General features: G+C 39.3%; 1 protein-coding gene across 1 annotated transcript in view; it reads left to right on the top strand.

Annotated features, from left to right (window-relative positions):
- Positions 1–18,672, top strand: part of EMCN (endomucin) — a 53,303-nt gene that overhangs the window by 32,056 nt on the left and 2,575 nt on the right. Inside the window, exons 6-11 of the mRNA XM_053940663.1 lie at positions 33–65; positions 2,735–2,806; positions 4,294–4,389; positions 6,046–6,070; positions 7,077–7,138; positions 18,199–18,261. Of these exons, the coding sequence (XP_053796638.1) occupies positions 33–65; positions 2,735–2,806; positions 4,294–4,389; positions 6,046–6,070; positions 7,077–7,138; positions 18,199–18,257 (347 nt within the window). The 3' untranslated portion in view covers positions 18,258–18,261. The remainder of the gene's footprint in view (positions 1–32; positions 66–2,734; positions 2,807–4,293; positions 4,390–6,045; positions 6,071–7,076; positions 7,139–18,198; positions 18,262–18,672) is intronic.

Here is an 18,672-nt window from a genome sequence, read left to right as displayed (position 1 = left end):
CTAACAAACCTATTCTTTCTGTTTTATTGCAGGCCTTCCCATGATCTCTCCAACAAATTCAACAAGTAAGGGCAATAGAAGAGGTTGCTCTATATGCACTGATGAAAAAGGCTGGTGTGGGGTGGGAGAAGGACAGCTTGAGGAAAGGAAATGTTCAGGGAGCAAGAAGGATCTAAGGGAATAATGTACCTGAAACACAGTACAGAGCAGAGGAAGAGTATTGAGTAATTTGCTGAATTCAGCTGAATACCATGTTGGACTGGCAGATGCTGGAAAAGAAAACAGGGTGGGACCACAGAAAAAATCAGGCCTAGTATATTACATGATGCAACGGGAAGCTGTTATAAATAGACTGTTTACCAAGGAGCTTGTTCTTGTCAGTGGCTCTCATTCCTCGTCCTGTAGTGAGAAGCAGCAAATGCCAGATTAAGGCCAGTTTCCTGTGCTAATGAACCTGTATTGTCCTATTTTCCTTTCTCTGGTTTTATCAGGAAACAGTCTCTTCTGTACTGGTCCCTGAAGTTCTTGCTGCTGCTGCCTGCAAAATCTTGGCCATCCTGTTACCATGATGGATGTATTTCTCCAATTCATTTTTATTCTGATCTCAGATTATTCCATAACTGGAAAATACCTTCCAGATCCAGACAAACTAGACAGGAGGGGCTGACTTGTGAGAAACTTTAATGAAAGAAGTGGAGAAATGAGCTTAAGGTTTTAGTTCCTTACTCTGTTTTATTCAGTAATGTTTCTTTTCAGCTGTCATATTTCTTACTGATGGTCACAAGTAGTTTAAATGCTAACCTATGGATTTTTCTTTCCTTCATTACTCACATCTTGGTCAATTAATATATAACCAAGAAAAAAAAAAAAAAAAACCACAGTGGATTTCAGTCCTCAGTTTTTCTCCTGAGGAGAGGCACATATCTCTTGCACAATTGTGGGGATACACATTCCTGTTTTTCAGTGCAGTTTGTTTCTGTTGACATTTCCAGTCAGTATCCAGGGCAACTCATTGCTGTGATAATTGCCTGCTTGCCCTGTCAATTGGTAGTGCACCAGATAAGGTAACAAAAAGGCAGTAGTATTTCCTTGGGAAATCTGAAGCAATCACATGGAATTAAGAATGCACAGGAATTATTTTAGTCACTTGGTGATGGCTCAGTTTCCAACCTTACATTATCACCCCTCAGCAGACAGGCACCAAGGGAAAGAGAACTTCTGCTTTAAAGAAACAGTGATTTTTCAGGGATAAACGCTTGGACAATGATTGTTTCCTTCACTACAGCATCAGAATGTCTCAGCTATGACTGTATTGTTTAGGCACCACACAAGCACTTAGTAAGTGATCATTTTCCCCAGGAGGCTTCTGTCTGTGTCCAGACAAATGAAGGTAGAAGAGTGGAGAAGGGAGAAAGAAAACAACCACCAAAACATTTTTTAATAGTGGGCGTGAGTTTAAAATCAGTTTTGCAAGGAAGAATTCCTACATGACTGGGACGAATAAACCTTATTTGTTACTGTAATTTCATGGATTAGAGTTACAAGTACTGTCTGCATAACAGTTTCTATAAAAATAGGGACATGTCTTCCAGAGTCTTAGTAGAACAAAATTCTAGACCTCAAAATGGCCATAGGATATTGGTGTTAATGACTTAATTAATTTCATAGCTTCCACCCTACAACTTGAGCCCTCTTCTGTTCTTAGGAAGAGGAACCATGCAATCCTACAGGTGTGGATTGTGAGTAGGTACCTGACCAACAAAACCTCAGTGGTTTCCACCATGTTCTCATTATATATATAACCTCTGCTAGGACCCTTTTTTTAACAGATCACCTTCCCCGGACACCTCTGTTTGAGAGCCACTTCTGATATTTAGCCAGGTGATGGAACTGTTTGACCTTGCCTCATGTCTGTCCAGCCAGTTGGCTCCTTCAGAGGCAGTGAGCACTTGTTTGCTCAAGCCTCCATCCAATATGGAATGCAATCCCATGTGCTATATAATGTACCAAAGCAAACGCCAATGTTTGCATTTTCAGTTTTCTCTCTGGAAGTTCAGTGATTGTTTTTTCATAGGCTGTATGCAGCAAGGTAATAAATATTTTGCGTTGTTGATACCTGACTCAAATTCAGATTAGCACCTGAAGGTAGAAATGCATTCCTTTAAACCTAGTCCTAAAAAATGTCTAAGAGGCTCACAACATTGCTCTCTCCAAATGGGGCAGAGAGCAGACACATTCCTCTGTGACAACATTCAAGAAAGCTTGCGATCTACTAATATTGCACCTCAGTCATCTTCATCTACTATTAGCATTTTTTTTTTTTTTTTAATTAGCAGTGAAATATTTTGGTCTTCTCTTGGAGACAAGTCTAATTTTCACCCTCTTTCTTGTTTATTTACTTGTTAAAAATTCTCTTGTAATGTTGAACAGTACCATAACCTCCTAAAGTGAAAAAGTTTGTAGCTCATAACCTGTAAGTGGATAAGCAGAGGATCTTAGGGAAATCTGCACCCATAAAAAGTGTGTGTTTCTTTAGGCCACGCTAGATAAACTTTTCCACCCCTCTTGCCAAGTTATCCAAGTATTATTGAGAAGAAATATAGACGTGAAGCACCAAGTGAAGCTCCAGAACTGGGGACACAGAAGTTGTTTTGTGAGGGCAGTTTTTCAGAGGGAGCTGTCTGGGGAATTCTGGCAATTCATGTTTACCTGAAAGGCACTATTTCTTTTGCAGAGCCAACTTCTGAAAGTCCTAAAAGCAGTTCTGGAAACCAGACTCATACAGGGAGTAATATCAGCTATTCTAGTGAGTATTCTTACTTAATTGTCTGGCTTTTCAGTTTTCAGTTGATCAGTTTTGCTTTTGATGAGTGATTGGAGTAGTAGACAAATGAAACTGGCAGTTTTATTTCTAGCCTTACCAGACTTAGGCCCTATTAGAAACCAAATTTAAATGCTGGTTATAAAACTCCTCTCAGAGAGAAACAGAGCTCACTAAGTTGACACCTCTCTCACTGTAGAGCAACACAGTTATCCCCAAGGACTGATTCCAAGTGGTGAAATTGAAAAAAAAAAATAGTCATCCCCTGTGAGAGAAGACACAAGGGAACATATGAAATAGTTGCTCATATACATGTTGTACATATTATATGAATGTATTGTTGTGAATGTATGATATGAATATATTATTCATATTGTCATGGGGAGAAGGTCTAGGAGGCAGTCTTCTGCAAACCCTTTAAGCACTTGATATTTCCCTGATGCATGGTACTTAATCTTTCATTTTAATATTGTGCATATTGTGTTCCTGCAGCTTTGTTGTTTCCAACCCAGAGCACTGACTAAGCAAAATATGTTTGATGTTTTCCCACTGTAAACTGTCTCCCTCTAGTTCCATATAGATGTGTCAGTTCCACGGACACATCTATATGAATATTAAATATTAATTGCATCAAGAGCCATTGAATGCAGCCTTCCCCGTGATACAGGGCTTAGGCCAGCAGGCGAGAGAGTGCCTGCTGAATTTGAATGTGGCCAGTTGCTGCCAGAGAAATGATAAAAGGGAGAAGCTGGGCTTATATATTTTCTAGGGAAAGCTTCTCTTATTACATAATTCTTTCCTTTTTTTGCTTCTTGGCTGGGAAACACCTGTCAGGAAATGACAGATGGTGGGAATAATAAAAGGAAAGAAATGTCCTCATTTTAAAAGGAGATCTTGCATTTTCTATCCCTGATTTTAAGTGCTGTGGGGAATGTTACTGAATTATGTAATTCCTTGGTGTCTTTCTGGGTGCACAATGTTAAAAGCAAAATAATTGCTTCAGTTGCTGAATTTCAGACTGCTCTTTTTTTTTTTTCCAAAAAAAAGGAAAAAAAAATTGCATCTTTAAAAAAATATTTCTAGAACACAACTTTCTCACAAAACCTTCGGAGGCCATCAGCACTGGGTTGCATGATGAGTGCTTTCATCAAAATTAAGGTCAGCCCAGTGGAGCAGGTGCTGAAACCTCGCTCTTTTGCTGAAAAATGGGTGAAACCAGTTCCACAGGGCAGCATGAGTGTCCGGGAAGGAGTAAGGGTGGGAGAAGGAACAAGCCTGTCTTCCCTCCACAAAGCATCCAAGCCTGAGGCTCAGTGGTTGCAGGAAGAACAACAGGAGCAGTAGGTCATCGTCTCCAGAGAAATGGGTAATGTTTGGTGAAGTGGAGCTGGAGGTGCCTCTCACCTTAGTGTGTGCAAGTACCTATACACAGAGGCAATGTAAGTTAAAATTATGTTCCCCCTCTTTTGCAGATGTTATCTTGCCAATTGTCATCACCCTGATAGTCATTACCCTCTCTGTCTTCTCACTGGTGGCTTTGTACAAAATGTGTCAGAAGAAAACTCCAGGTATTTGGTTTGTTTTCTCTGCAGGGGGGGAAATCAATGTGCTTTTTATTATTAAAAGATATCTTTTGGATTACCTTAACCATCACTGTTGTGGTAGTCTGATGGGAAAACTTTTTGTATTTTGTGTTTTGCCTGAAGTGGGAAACTAACACTTCATTTTCAAAATCAGTAGGGAAACTGGAGTGAGCCAAAATGATTTTTGGAGAATAAATAATGCTGTAAAGCTTTTTGTTCATGCTTTTGCAGCTACAAAGAGCTAACAAACACCTGTGCTAACACAATCAATCAGATAGAAATGGACAGTGAAAACTAAATTCAAAGATAATCAACAAAATCATTTTATTTATTTTATCTTTCTTCTAGATAAGGGTAAAGAAATATCCACGTTTTCTTTTAGGATATATCTGATACATACATACACACACATAGGCACATTATGCATGAGGAACATTTTCCAGTTACAGTAAAAATGTGCATGGAGCAAAATCCCTGAGCAAACAGTATTTTCAGAAATAGTAATTTTGACAAAGCAGCTAAAGACAGTATCTGTTTCTCTGCTGTCCATTAAATACTTAAGATAATGGGTTATAGTTCCATCAAAGTCCATTTGCCAAATGTTTCAGGGTTGCCCAAGTAGGCCACAGGTAAGTGTAAATTTCCATTAAGTGAAAACCCAGATCTGATCCAGACTGTGGTTTTTCTGTCCCTGTGAGCTTGCATGAGTTAGGAGACCTGTGCAGAACTGTGAAATCACCAGGCCTTGGAAATACAAAATCACAACAGGGTGTTGAAGCTGTAAACCAAGACAAACAGTGTGTCACAACCAATTTAGCCAATGACATGGAAAAACAGAGCCAGATAAACAGAGGAAGGTGTAATCCTTACTTAGGAAATTATGGAATATTCAGAGTCGAGAGATAAAGATGTGAGATGAAGAACATTTCATTACCAGCCTCCCTTATGCACAAATGTCATCAGTCACTCTATTAGCAAACTCATTTGGAAGATAGAAGAGATATTTGTAGTGCTTCCTGTAGGATTTGCCCAGGTCTATCCAGTACACTTCCCCTGTGCTTGGTGCCACGGACTTGGCTCCATGTCTCTGATGTAACCCCCTCGCCCCTTCCATCTGCCCACATTTGCACATAAATATAAAATATATTCAGCATATGATTCATTTTGGAGACAAACCTGTTCCTCATCGATGGGGATGACAAACTGTTCCCAGACATCATGCCAGACTGTACCCCAGGGGGTACAGCCTCAGGAACACCCTTGTTCCCTCAGTCCCCTTACCCTGTATCTTTTAGCTCAGTTGTTGTGTGCTTAAGAACCATTGCATGCTCACATCCTCTGTGCCAGCTACCCAGGGATTTGGGAGCTGCAGGGGAAAATGTGCTTCTGTTGTGCTCCTGGACAAGTCAAATGTCATTCTCCCTGGTTTCCAGAAGTGTCTATACAAGCAACATCAGTTCACTCCCATGGATGACCAGAAAAATAGCAATTACTATTCAAGCTGGTTGATTTTGTTTATAAACTTAATGCAATACTGCAAAATTACTGAGCCTTCTGCCAGTAACTGCAATAGCCATGTCTAAATGTTTGGGGTTTGAGTTCCAGCAATCAAAATTATATTAACTTTTTTTCTTCTTCCAGAGAGACAAGAGAATGGCGCTGAACAGTAGGTTGAATCCTTTTCATTGCTTTGAGATCTATCAGAGGGCACTTGTAAATGTAGCAGATTTTACCCAGGGTTTTCTTTGATCTTTCTCTGTTTAAATATCATAATCAGTTGCCACCCCAAAGAGAAATATCCTGTTGAAAGTGCTGCACTTGCAGTTATTGTAGACCTGCATGCAAGATAAGCAGCTGTTTCAGCATGGATAGAAATGTGGTGACTCTCAAGTGTTTTGCAATTGATCCTTTTGAAATGGATAAACATATTATGCTGTGCCACAGGACTCATTGGCCCAGCCTTTTTTTCTTTTTTTTTTTTTTCACTTTTTGCCCCATTGATCCCTCTCCTCTACCCCTGCATCTTTTCCCACCCCCATTCTTTTGCTCATGTTTTCTCTCTTTACAATGTGTTTCCTTTTTATTCTGGATTATTTATATATATTTCACTTGTTCCCCATTATATCATGTTCCTCTGTCCCATCTTGTTTCCACTAGACTATTTGCATAGGCTCAGTTGAAATAGTAGTGGCTTAAGGAGTGTGAGGAGAGGGAAACTGAGAAAGATCCATTAGAAGATTCAAACTAAAGGCCATTGAGCCTGGGAGTGGCCGCTTGCATGACCAAAAGCAACATTTAGGCTGCTGGTTTACGTGCTAGCCCTGACTCCCTGGACCTCTGAAGTGATCCTGCTTTGTAACTCAACATGGCTAAAAGGTTTGCACTGGCAGAAAAAAATATTACCCCTTTTCCTCCAGATGTACCTCTTCTGGGAAGTCCTAGATTAAACCTGGAGTAATGGAACCTAATTTATTACATATTTTAAGAGAAAGGTATTTTCAGAGATGTTGGCATATGGTATTTTCCACCACCTGACCCCATGCAAAGCCCATTTTAAGCCTGCCAGTTTAGACTGGAGTAGATGCTGTCTCCTCAGGACCAAAATCTTAGAGTTTTGTTTGGACATGACCAACATGTGTGCTGACTGCTTAAATGTTTTCTGACTTCAACAGGGCCCAGTCAGATAAAGAAGGAGTCAAACTTCTTTCTGTGAAGACAACTTCTTCTGAGACTGGTGAGTGTTTCATTTGTGTGTATATCTGTTTCCCTGTCTGAGCTCAGAGAAAAATGTTTTTGGGATGTCATTCCCAATAGCAAACCCATCTTCAGTTCCTGTCAGGTCAAAGTCACTGCAAACAATTCTTCTACAGAGCAAATCCCCAGACTGTGATTCTGTAGAGCTGCTGTCCAGCTGTACTGTGTGTGCTGTCAGTATTTGGGAGTATGACTGGTATGAGAAGTATGACTGGTTTAGGAAAATATTTTATTTAAATAATTGATGGTAAGTGATCTAGCTAGGGATATTCAGGAATAACAGTGATCATGGTATTTATCAGCTAGATCTGGCTCTACAAGGAAGTTTGAAGGCTGGTAATATCAGAATCACTGTATGTTCTGAGTTGGAAAGGACCCTCAGGTGAACTTAAGTGAATGGCCCATGTGAAGATCAAATCCACACCTTGGTGTTATTATTACTGTGCTCCAAGCAACTGAGCTAATATCCCAGGGATCAAAAGGTTTGGGAGCCAGTGCTGTATGTAATCAGGGTTCTATTGGAGTTGGTGTCAGCAGTGTTCAGTCAGCCCCATATTCAGTCACCTTTTGCATTCAAAATCCTACTCTCATTGCAAATCCCTCTGTCTTGTGCTTCAGTTTCTTACAAAATCTGTGGTAATAAAGCCCAAATGAGCAAAGGTTACTGATAGCATACACAAAAGAAAGAAAAATCTCAAATTTCAAATCTCAAATGCAGTTATAGGTTCTGTAAAAAATGGAGTGGCACAAAATAAGACTGAGGCAGAACAGAATTCTGACTAAACAACCAAAACCCCTAAATCTCTCATGGCAGAGCTAATTGTGGTGAAACTTCACACCTTCATCCAATCCTTTCTCAGTCATGTAGGTCCCACCTCACCTGCAAAAATCCTTCCAGAAAAACAGTCTCTTACTTTCTACTTTTTAGGAATAATACTCTTTTTTGTTTTGAAGCTTTTTGGCCATCTGGTTCTCCTACTGACATTTCTTAGGCTGACCAATAGCTGCTCTCTCATTTTCTTCCAAATCCTTGGGAAGTCCTCTGAAATACAGCACTCCATCTGAACTATCCTCTGCTTGCTGGAGAGGCACAGTTTGGTCACTCCAGCCTTCTCTGCAACTTCCAGAAGCTTTTGTGCAATCCAAAACACCCACAGGGCATCTCTGGCAGCCCTTGCAGCAAACCAGAGTTGTGCAAGGTCCCCATCCTCTTGACACAGAGCTGGGCCTAGAGGGGGACAGGAAGGGCCTGCTCCATCACAGGGCACGTCAGTTCTGTCCCACTGCTACCGGGTAAAGGCAAACTACACTTTGGCACTTTAGAGGCTGCACTTCAGAGCTTCATGATTTGGGAGGTTTTTGTTTGTTTGTTTGTTTGTTTTTTTGGTTTTGTTTTTTGTGTTTTTGTTTTTGTTTGGTTTTTTTTTGTTGTTTTTTTTGAGAATGTCTTTGGGAATGGACTTTTAACTTTCTTTGGAGTATGGAGTTGTGTGTATGTTTTCTTAAAGTCATACTTTTTTCGTTTGTTTGTTTGTTTTGAAAGCTGAATGAAGTTATAAAGTAATTAATGGACATTTTTTGATTGATTCTGCCCTTATGCTGTTACAAAAATAAAGTGACTTCATTGACAGTAGCAGAATTGTTTGTGGTTTAAAGCAGGGTAAATGGGAAAAAACACAGGCTCAGTTTTTGGGATTTTTTTCCCCTTTTCCACAATATGAGTTCTGTTGCCTGTTAATCAGCTACTGTTCACCAAATATTGAAGCATCTTCCATCCAGAGGATGCTTGATATTCTTTTTTACTGAACTATGATATATGCATGCTATAGTTAGAAGGTTAAAGACATAACCACTTAGAAGACAAGATTCTTGCCCTCTTCTCATTAATACAATTCATATTTAAACTAGCTGCTATTTTCTCTTGAATTCTTACATTGTTATATGTTTAAAATTAAACATGCTTTCACAGAAATTGAAGTCCTGCTTTTGCCTAGGTTTTTAGAGTCACTTTACTTCTTAAATTAAAAGCACTCTGGCAGAGGGGTCTGTTTCTTCCATAAATATTTGTCTCTCACACAGGAATTTAAAATATGTTAGGATGCCTCCCCATTTGACTCAGATTTACTTGCTTTATTAAAAGTTCAGGCATAAATGCAGGTGCTTCTCATGGTACACAAGAGCTGCCTGACTCATGGGCCTTCTCACAACTACTGACAACAATTGCCCTGCATAAAACTTCTTTACAAGTGTTCTTCTTTTTCGTTTTCTTTCATCCAGCTGCTTAGAAAGTGTATGCTGTGGCTGTCTCTGTACATACCAATAAAACTACAAAAAGTAATGAGTAGAAAGGCTGAAATTAGAAAGATTTAAAGAGCAGCCTTAACTTCACAGGCAGGGCTACATCATCCTCTCACTATCAATAGGCAGCTCCTCCCTAAGGTCAAGCATATCTACAGTGAAGTTCTGCTTTGATATGTATTCAAATTAAGCTTTATTACGAGTATACATTCTATTTTTTTTTCTTCATTTTTGCTTTTCATTCCAAACAGAAGACTTTGAGATTGTATAATTTTGTAAAATATATGCAGGACAACTAAGGACCTACAAACTGTTCAAGCAAGCAACCTAGAAAGATCCTGTGTCAGTGTTGTGCATAGATCTTGATCAAAGGTTATGGTGAGTTTAATCTTGCCTTCTTTTATCTGTCTAAAAACCATGCTAGTTGCACATAGTTGAAAGAGATGTTTGTGTCCAGAAGGCTGTTTATCCCATCTGCCTTGGACATCTATCTTGAGCTGGAATGAGCTGACCTGTGGCAGTCCATTGATTCCTGAAGGATCCTATTTTAGGACTTCTAAAATTGGGTTGTGAATATGAAATGAAAGAAAAATGAAAGATTCCTTTTTCAGAGGCACAGCTGAATTAAATTTAATCAAGAATATTATTTCAAATACCTACAATTAACGTGAAAGAATGCAGAAAAAGAATAGTTTTCAATTAAGCCTGGACTAAAGTAATGTTTTTAATGGAGTAGTATCATCAGGAGAACTAGGTAAAATGGAGTTTTAATATTGTCTGCATTTTTATAACTCTTCTTAGAAAGATGGAATTGCTAATGGCCTTGAGTTCTGAGGCACAAATGGTGTAGAATGGATGTAAAGTATAAAACCAGAGAAAACTAAACTAGACTCAGAAAATTTTTCATGCATGTTTATCAGTGAACTGCAACACCTGATGCAAGATTAGATGCCTGTTCTTGCATCTTACTTGAAAGCTCACCTAGGATAAAAATAGTCTCAAAAGTTTTACACCAATGTACAAATGCAGGACTTTATGGCAGCCATTTCATGTTGATGGTACAGGCAAATTTAGGGCGGTTCCCCCTAGGGAGAATAAATGGTCTTTTACAATACAGCGTTCTAGAAAATCTACCTGCAAAAATATTTCTTTGTGATTCAACATGGCCCACAGAACTGCACACTTAGCTTGTCAGTGATCGTTATATTCCCTGAGAATATAAGATGAAGGGTTTTAATTGAGGACTAAGAGATCAATACCATCAGCCATAAGATGAAAGTATTGCCTATCTTGAAAACAGACCTAACTTTTTCTGCAAGGGTTCTTGCAAGTATTACACTGAAAAACAGTGAAAGTATTGATCACTTTTTAGGATTCATGAAAAATGTTGAGGGATGAAAATTTTTCAGTTACAGGAAGGTTGGTGAATAGAAATTTGGGTAAGACTACTACATACAGGTGTATGATGTGTGATAGAAGAATTGATACCTGACTTCAGAATTTTCTTATATGGCCCTAGTCTGGAATAACTATTCTAGAGCAGGTAAAATGTTTGAAAGGCCTTTTTAGTAGAAGCACACCATTTCGATATTCAATGTAAAGTCTCATAGGGATGTGCAGGTGACATAATATCTCAGACATGTTAGGTATAATCCTGGCACCTAAGCATAAGCTGATCCAATAAAGCATGATTTATAACCAGACTGAGCTGTTTTGAGGTGAAAGGGTAGGATATGACTTACTTGGCTTGTAGAGATATTGCCTGTTCTGCACTGAATTTGCTGAAAGGGTGTTAAATGTGTCAAGCTGAGGTAGCTCAGATTTTGGTGAGGCACCTGAAATGGAAGGTGGCTGGAGAAGGATTTATGGCACATGTCTGTGTTAGGGCTGCCCGAGATACCCACTGTGACAAAAAAAAAAAAAAAAAGAAAATTCAAGTGTTATTAACAGAAATAGGAAAATGTATCAGGCAAAGATGGATATTTGGGAGACACCTAAGCTGTTCCATTTGAAACCCCTTTAACTTATTGCAATCACATTGGAGAAAGAGATCAGTTAATACCTAGAGGTGCTCTCTGATGGCAGAGCAGTGCGAAGATAGCACAAACCAAGGAAGGAGGAAAACTTGCATTCTCCGCATTCTCCACATGCTCCACATCTCTTCCAAAAGCTGCTGCTGTTCAACAGTAATGGTGGCCTTAGAGCTGTTACCTGCTGCTTCAGCTGAATGTACCTCAAGACAACCCACCGCAGTGCTAGGGCTTGGACATGGAAAATCCTGTGGTGTTCAGAAACAGTGTGGTTGGATGACAATGTCTGACAATGTCTTCATCACTGCTTCCCATAAGCCTCCAAGTGCTGAGACTAATTGTTCTGCCTCACTCATCAAACCATAGATGTGGTTTTGATACAATGGGACAAATCAGGAGCTGGTGCAGACCTTGTTTCCTGTTATGCTGAGTACTGCTGAGCATGGGCCATGGCATTTAAGAAGGTAAGAAATCTTTGGGGTTTACCTCATTAGGGACCCAACCCAGGGAAATTTACCCCTGTGAGGGGGTATGACTCCATAGTGGGCCATGAGGTTTCTTAACATGCATTGGGACTTTGACCTCTTTCTCATTATGTCTAGGATCTGTATGGATCTAGGAGTAGGTGAAGAGTCTGAGTCACTAGATGAGTCACTCTGTCAATGGAAATTCCCTTCCCTCTTCCACTTCCTTGCAGGATAAGCAGTGTAGGTCAGTGAAGAGCAGTCTGCTGGGAAGCTGTGTGCTTAGGAGTGGTAAGAGCAGGTACTCCTGCTAATGTAGGATATGGTATTGATTATTTCTGTTTCCTAGTCTGAGATGTAGTTTCAGGGTCTCATGTTTTTCCCCTGCACGTAGAACACCTAGAAGCTGCTTTATAAAAAAGGGTCTCCTTGCAACAGAAGAAGATACCAAGCACCTCCTTCCCTCTCCTTTTCTTTCTCATTTGTTGATACTCTATTCTTTTAGCCTCGTGTTTTATAATAGCTTGAAGTTCTGTTTCTTTCCTCACAGGAACTGTAGAATAAACTTTCTTAGCTTGTGGTTGGACTCTGTGTTTACTCACACCACAAAGTTCTGACTGCACACACTTCCAGCTGAAACTTTTGGACAAAACTCTTGTCAAAAACATAGTCAAAATAGTATATGTTTCCTTCTGTATTTCTAATTTGGTTTGTGAGCTGTGCATATTTTCAAGGGTTTTTTAGGCAGGCTCTTAAATTCAGCCTGCTGAGGGTCAGGTAATGTTTTCCCCTGTGATGTATTTTCTGACTTTCCAACCTGCAGTTTTCCTCACGAAGGAGCCACCTCCCGCCCTTTGCTGCCTGTTGAGCAGGAATTGTCTTCCTGTCCTTCACCTGAATGTTTCCAAACACCCTCTCTCTGCCATGGTGGATTGTTCAGATCCTTCTGTCGTGCTGGCAGTGGTGAGGAGCAGTTTGCAGGGAAAGGGTGAAGTGCGTGGCAGGGGAGCTGCAGCACATTTCAGGTGCTGGACTCACTGGCCCACACCAAACCCAGCCACTGACTCCCACTTAATGCTGTTGTTTCAGCATCTTTCTTTTAGTTCATTTAGACATTTTGATTCCTCTGTCTGCAGAGGTAGTTTTATACTTTTATAAAAGATAGGCTCTGCAATCAGATTTTATTAAAAGCTTGCTTTAATTCTTCGCTCTAAATCTGATTGCCACTTACAAGCAATTTCTCAGCAGCAGATATTACAGTGAAATAACAGCACAACTAATTTCTTCTTACAATGTAATCTGAGATGCAGTACAGCCTCTTTTTTATGTGAAAGACTTTTACATCCTTCTTCTTCCAGCTTTCTCAATAATGTCAGAGGGCTTTACCCAGGTCAAAGACTTTCTGTATTCATAGTACTCAGTCTGTACTCTCTTTTATGTCATGATGTTCTGCAATGTATGTGTATGCTGAATAATATATTCAGATTCTGAATCAAATGTGGAGGGGCGGGAGGAGAGGGAAAATTGCAGTGAGATTATTACAATATCCTTCCACAACAGTGAGAAAAAATGTTTGTTTCAGAGCTTCAAAACTGATCTTATTGCAATCTGTAATTTCAGCTTATTATACCCATTACTTATTCACGCACGTTGGCATCAGATTGCAACATTAATGGTTGGAAATGAGTATATTTGTGAGTGAAAAATCAAAACAAATACTGCACAAGCGAAACTTTAATAAGGAAGAAAACACTGCATTTTCACTGCAGCACTCTTTCTTTTCTGGTTATCTTTCAGCTTGGAAGAGCCCTCAGTAGCTGGGTACTAAGTGTACTTTCCATGCACTTAAAACAAAAATGTTGAAGGATGAGGATTTATGAGTACAATTATTTTTTCTTGTACATCTTCCTTGTCTTTATCCTTTTGAACCATGACCACGTTTTAGAGGAGGAAGTGTGCAGGGTGTATTGGATCAGACCCAGTGGCTACACTGCCAGTTTCTTTGGGTGGATCAGTGACCGAAGCTCTGGCAGAATTGTTCAAAGGGTGCCACGTGGAGGCTGTGAATGAAAGACTGGTGCTGTATTGTGCAAGTTGTTAGTGTACTGTCCCCTTTACTATTGAGGCTAAGGAGCTATCAGTTGAGCCAGCTGTACCTGTTGGGACCCTGGATCTCTGTAGCCTCAAATCCAGTCAAAGAAGGTTTCTTAGAGGGTGGATCACAAGAGATAAAAGGAAGTGTGACAAACAGGAAAGGAGTCCATTAACGTGTCCTACACCATAGTCTTCCATCAGCATGTGGCTAGGAGACATCCTTAATCAGGCTAGTTATCCTTGGTGTTTCATAGTTCTCAGTGGTTTTTAATTCCACAAATTTGTCTTGTTTACTGTGGTATCTGCAGCCTCCTGCAGCAATAAACCTCACAGTTTAACTACAGATCTGTCTGTTATATGACAGTAATAGAGACTTAATAATGCTTATGTCTTGGTTTTTGCAATCCAATTTCAGACAAAAAAATCAACAAAGAGATGCAACACTGGAAGATCGCAAAGAGAATATAGGATGTAAAGGCAGGCTTGGCATGTCACCTAAAACTTCCATGTCAGTATCTCATTTTTTCACATTTTCCTTTTCACAGAAGGGAATGACATCTTGCTATTTCAATGAGGATCAATTGGGCAAGCTTCAGGCCATATTCCTGCACTTCAGGTCATCCCACTGGCTTTTCTTGTTTTCATTCTGATCAGATTTTTTCTTCTCCTTCTTTTGAAATTCCAATTTTTCTGTTTCTCTTCTGTCCCTTTGTTTCCCTTTCTTCCCTGATTTTAGGGATTTCAAAGGGAATAATTTGGGCAAGTTTTGGTCCTTTTCCCTGCACCACATTTCATCTCAGTGTAATTGGTTGTAGTCACTCCATTTCAAATTTTCTGGAATTTTCAATTTCATTTTTGATTGACCATATCTTCTTTCTGGAGTGTTTGTCTGGAGTGTCTGTTCTCCAATTTCAAGATTTCATTGCGTTTCCTGAAAGGGCGAAATTCCTTTCAGGACAGGCAATGAAATCTTGTGATTTTGATTGAACAAACTTTGGGCCATATTCCTGCACTTCAGGTCATCCCATTGGCTTTCCTTGTTTTCACGTCATATCAGGGTTGGTATTTTTTTCTTTTCTTTTGAAATTTCAATTCTTCTGTTTCTCTTCAATTTCATTATTGATTGACCATATCTCCTTTCTGGAGTGTTATTCAACTCTATCCTCCAATTTCAAGATTTCATTCCCTTTTGGAAATTTATTGCCATAGCAGCCATCAAATTGGATCAACTAATACCTTATGCAAGATACTGAATACTTATATTGTGAGAAGCTGATGGTTCAAGTTTCTCCTGATATCTTCCATCTCCTGGTGCATAGCGCTAGAGTTTGTGTGTCATCCTTCTCTAAATGCATAATTCAGAATAAATAAAATCCCAGTTTTTTACTGATGATGTTGTACAGCAATTTTGCTTTTGTTGGTTTATTTTGTGGAACTATATCCTTTCTCTTTCAATTATAGCCTCAGGTTGTGCCAAGGGAGTTTAGATTGGATAATGGAGAATATTTCTTCACAAAAAGGGTTGTTAAGCATTGGAACAGCATGTCTAGGACAGTGGTAAAGTCATCATTACTGGAAGTGTTTGAAAAACGTGTGGGTGTGGCATTTGAGAACATGGTTTAGTGGTGAACACGGAGATGTTGCTGGGTTGACAGTTGGACTTGATGATCTTAAAGGTCCTTTCCAAACTCAGCAATTCTGTGATCCTGTGACAGCCTTCAAGGCCTTGTAATGTATCTGGACTGGTTGAGCACCACCACTGCACCCTGTATTTTCTCAATTAGCAAAAAATTCAGTGTGAAATTATTTCTTCAATCTATTTAAATGCCATCTGTTCTAACAAACTACTAAACTCAAGCATTTGTTTTTCATTTCCCTTATGGGAAGCATGAAAAGTCCCAGTCCATTTGTTTTGGTGGGTGATGGTTTGGGGACAAGTTTGGGTCTTGGAATCCCAGTCTTGGAATCTATTTGTGTCAGTTAAGGCTGTTTTGAGATCAATATAAATGTCTTCTTATTTGCAGCTAACCTGAATGTTCTTCTTGGTTTGCCCTTTGAGTTTCAACAGGTGTTTAGCAGAATATCAAACTGCTGAACCATTGAATTCCAAAGTTGATCTGGACACCTCTCTGTGCTCATGTGTACTGCAGCCCTGTATCTAAACCCATCCACTACCCCTTTATCTCTTGAACAGAGAGCATCTGTGACCATTCCTTCTCCACTGTATAATCATTGTCTCTTCATCACTGAATTGTTGGCTGGCACTAGCAATTACAGACCTTACAATGCAAATATCTTCAGGCACTTTTGCAGCCATGGAGTAGCCATAACTTGCTTTTGTTTCCCAAGGCTTGCAGGCTCCTGCCCTCTTGGAAGTGCAGCAGCAAAGCAATGTAGGACATCCCTGCCTGCATTCATCCCTCACCAGACACTGCTACTGTAGGGGGACATTGCCCCAGGCAATAGCTGGGGGCAGTTCACTGTTCACCAGGACATCTGGATAGGGCGTGTGAGTGTCTGTGTGCTGTGGTCTCGGGGTCTGCAGAAAGGCAGAGTCACCCCTCTGGCCTGGCCACCATTGTTGGCAGGTACTTCTCAAGCACTCTGCCTTCTGCAGCCAGTGCTGTCCCCCCACTCCATACTCTGATCCACGGTCTATTGGCACAAATGGGAGCTACATTACTCTGGAGTCTGCCCTTAGACATGCTATTTTCCTGGGGTGCTTCCATGTAAATCTGTCTGCAGAACAACCAGCTGAGAGTGGAACTGATAACAAAGTACTAATATTTATTACTACTATTGGACATTATCTTCTGCATGGTAATATATTTCACAATTAATTTCTCTAACACCTTCTTTTTAAACAGTTTTGCCAATTCCTTTCTTATGTCCTTTATTTAATCTTCTATTTCTTTATATTAAAGAAGGAAAGATTCTGTATATTAAAGAAAGAAAGAAACATGCAGAAGGAAAAATAAACATAAAAAAAGAAATGAGAGTTCTTGAAAATCTCATTCCTTTGCCAGTATAAAACTGTGCAATATTTGAACTGGTTCACTTTATTTTAGCTTTTCAGTACAAGATTTTTATCTAGCAAAAACGTTTCACCTACCAAAATTATGTCTTGTTAAGATGTTCCAGTTTTTTTCCTAGCAGAAACTTGTGCTTTCTTTTGCCCAACCTGAAATTTGACATGATAAGAGCTTCTGAAACTCCATTTTAGCAACATTTCAAAATTATTTTAAAGTGTTTTTTTTTTTTTTCCAAAATTGAACACTTGGGAAGTGAACACCATTCCAGCACACTATTGTTGAACAGTTTTCAGCAGATATCAAGTCTTCTACTCATCTCCAAAAAGCTTCACTAAATTAAAGAGCCTTTTTTTCCTGTGAAGCAAAGCTGTCTGAAAATTATTGATAAGTCTTTTCCATTCTCTTCAGGAGTGCAACTATTTAATTTGGCTGCTAATTATTTAAATGCCTAATCAGTGAATTTTTCCATAATCCTAATTTGTAACCCAATCACAATTTGCAACCCTAGCCATTGATCATTTGTAGGTTTTGAATACGTATTCACTTCTCCTGGAATGTAATACATCATTTCCTTGCCTCTCATGTGGGCATGAGGAATTAAATTGTCTCCTGCAGGTGAGCAATGAGGCAGAAGGAGATATTTGAGTTTTCCTACCCTCTTACCTATTTCTATGTGGCTCTGGCTTCTCCAGGGAAGGAATATTGAGAACTATGTCAAGTTCTTAAATGTTCATCCTTCTGCTTTGTAGGAACTGAGCTGATGTCAATGTTACTTAAAATGTTACTATAAAATTAATTTTATAGTTCTACTTATTTTTATAATTCAGTGTTCTAATCATAGCTATAAATTAATTAAAATCTTACTCCTCTTCAATCCCCTTGAGAACTGCCTTGGAAAATACTTTGTGGTAGTAACCCAGCATTAATAAGCAAATCACAGGAGAAATAATCTATAAAATAGGAAGAGTGGTAAAAATCTGTTTTGTGGACAGTTTTTGCTGTGAAGTAAAAGGAGACTGGCTAGTTTGTACACTGGTCAATGATGTGTTCCTGCTAGACTCATTTCCATGTTTATCTGTCTTTCCATGTTTATCTGATGCAAATGTATTTTCTGTTTCTTAGGAGAGCACTCATCTCACGGGAAGAATAAAACTCGGCAACTCTTCACATCTCAACAATAAATATGTAAGTTTATAGGCTTTGTTTTCCATCCTGTAACATTAGTGTTTGTTATTCCTTTTAATACTTTTTAGTCTCAATATTGTGCCATGTAACTTTAAGAAAAGGGTTAAAAATGCAAGCCAAAAAAAGAAATTACTTTAGTTGGCAGAAGCCTCAAGGAAAAATGGCTTAAACAAAGCTCAGCTGGAGCACCCCATCATGACCAGATTCACAGGCAAACTGAGGGGCTGAAGAAGCTGCCAGCTCACAGAGATAGACCTTTATAAGGAAGAGCATGTGACTTTAACTGTTCGGCATTTCCTGGATGTAAACCCCTGGGTGAATTTTCTTTCTATTTGTGTGAGAAATAATAGATTTTAAGGGCAGATACCTCTTAAAAAAAGAAATTTGGTACCCAGAAGTTTTTTACTCCTT

Source organism: Vidua chalybeata, chromosome 4 (genome assembly GCF_026979565.1).
Source record: "Vidua chalybeata isolate OUT-0048 chromosome 4, bVidCha1 merged haplotype, whole genome shotgun sequence".
NCBI lineage: Eukaryota > Metazoa > Chordata > Aves > Passeriformes > Viduidae > Vidua > Vidua chalybeata.
Note: the sequence above shows the minus strand (reverse complement) of the source record. Positions and strands in the feature narration are given on the sequence as shown.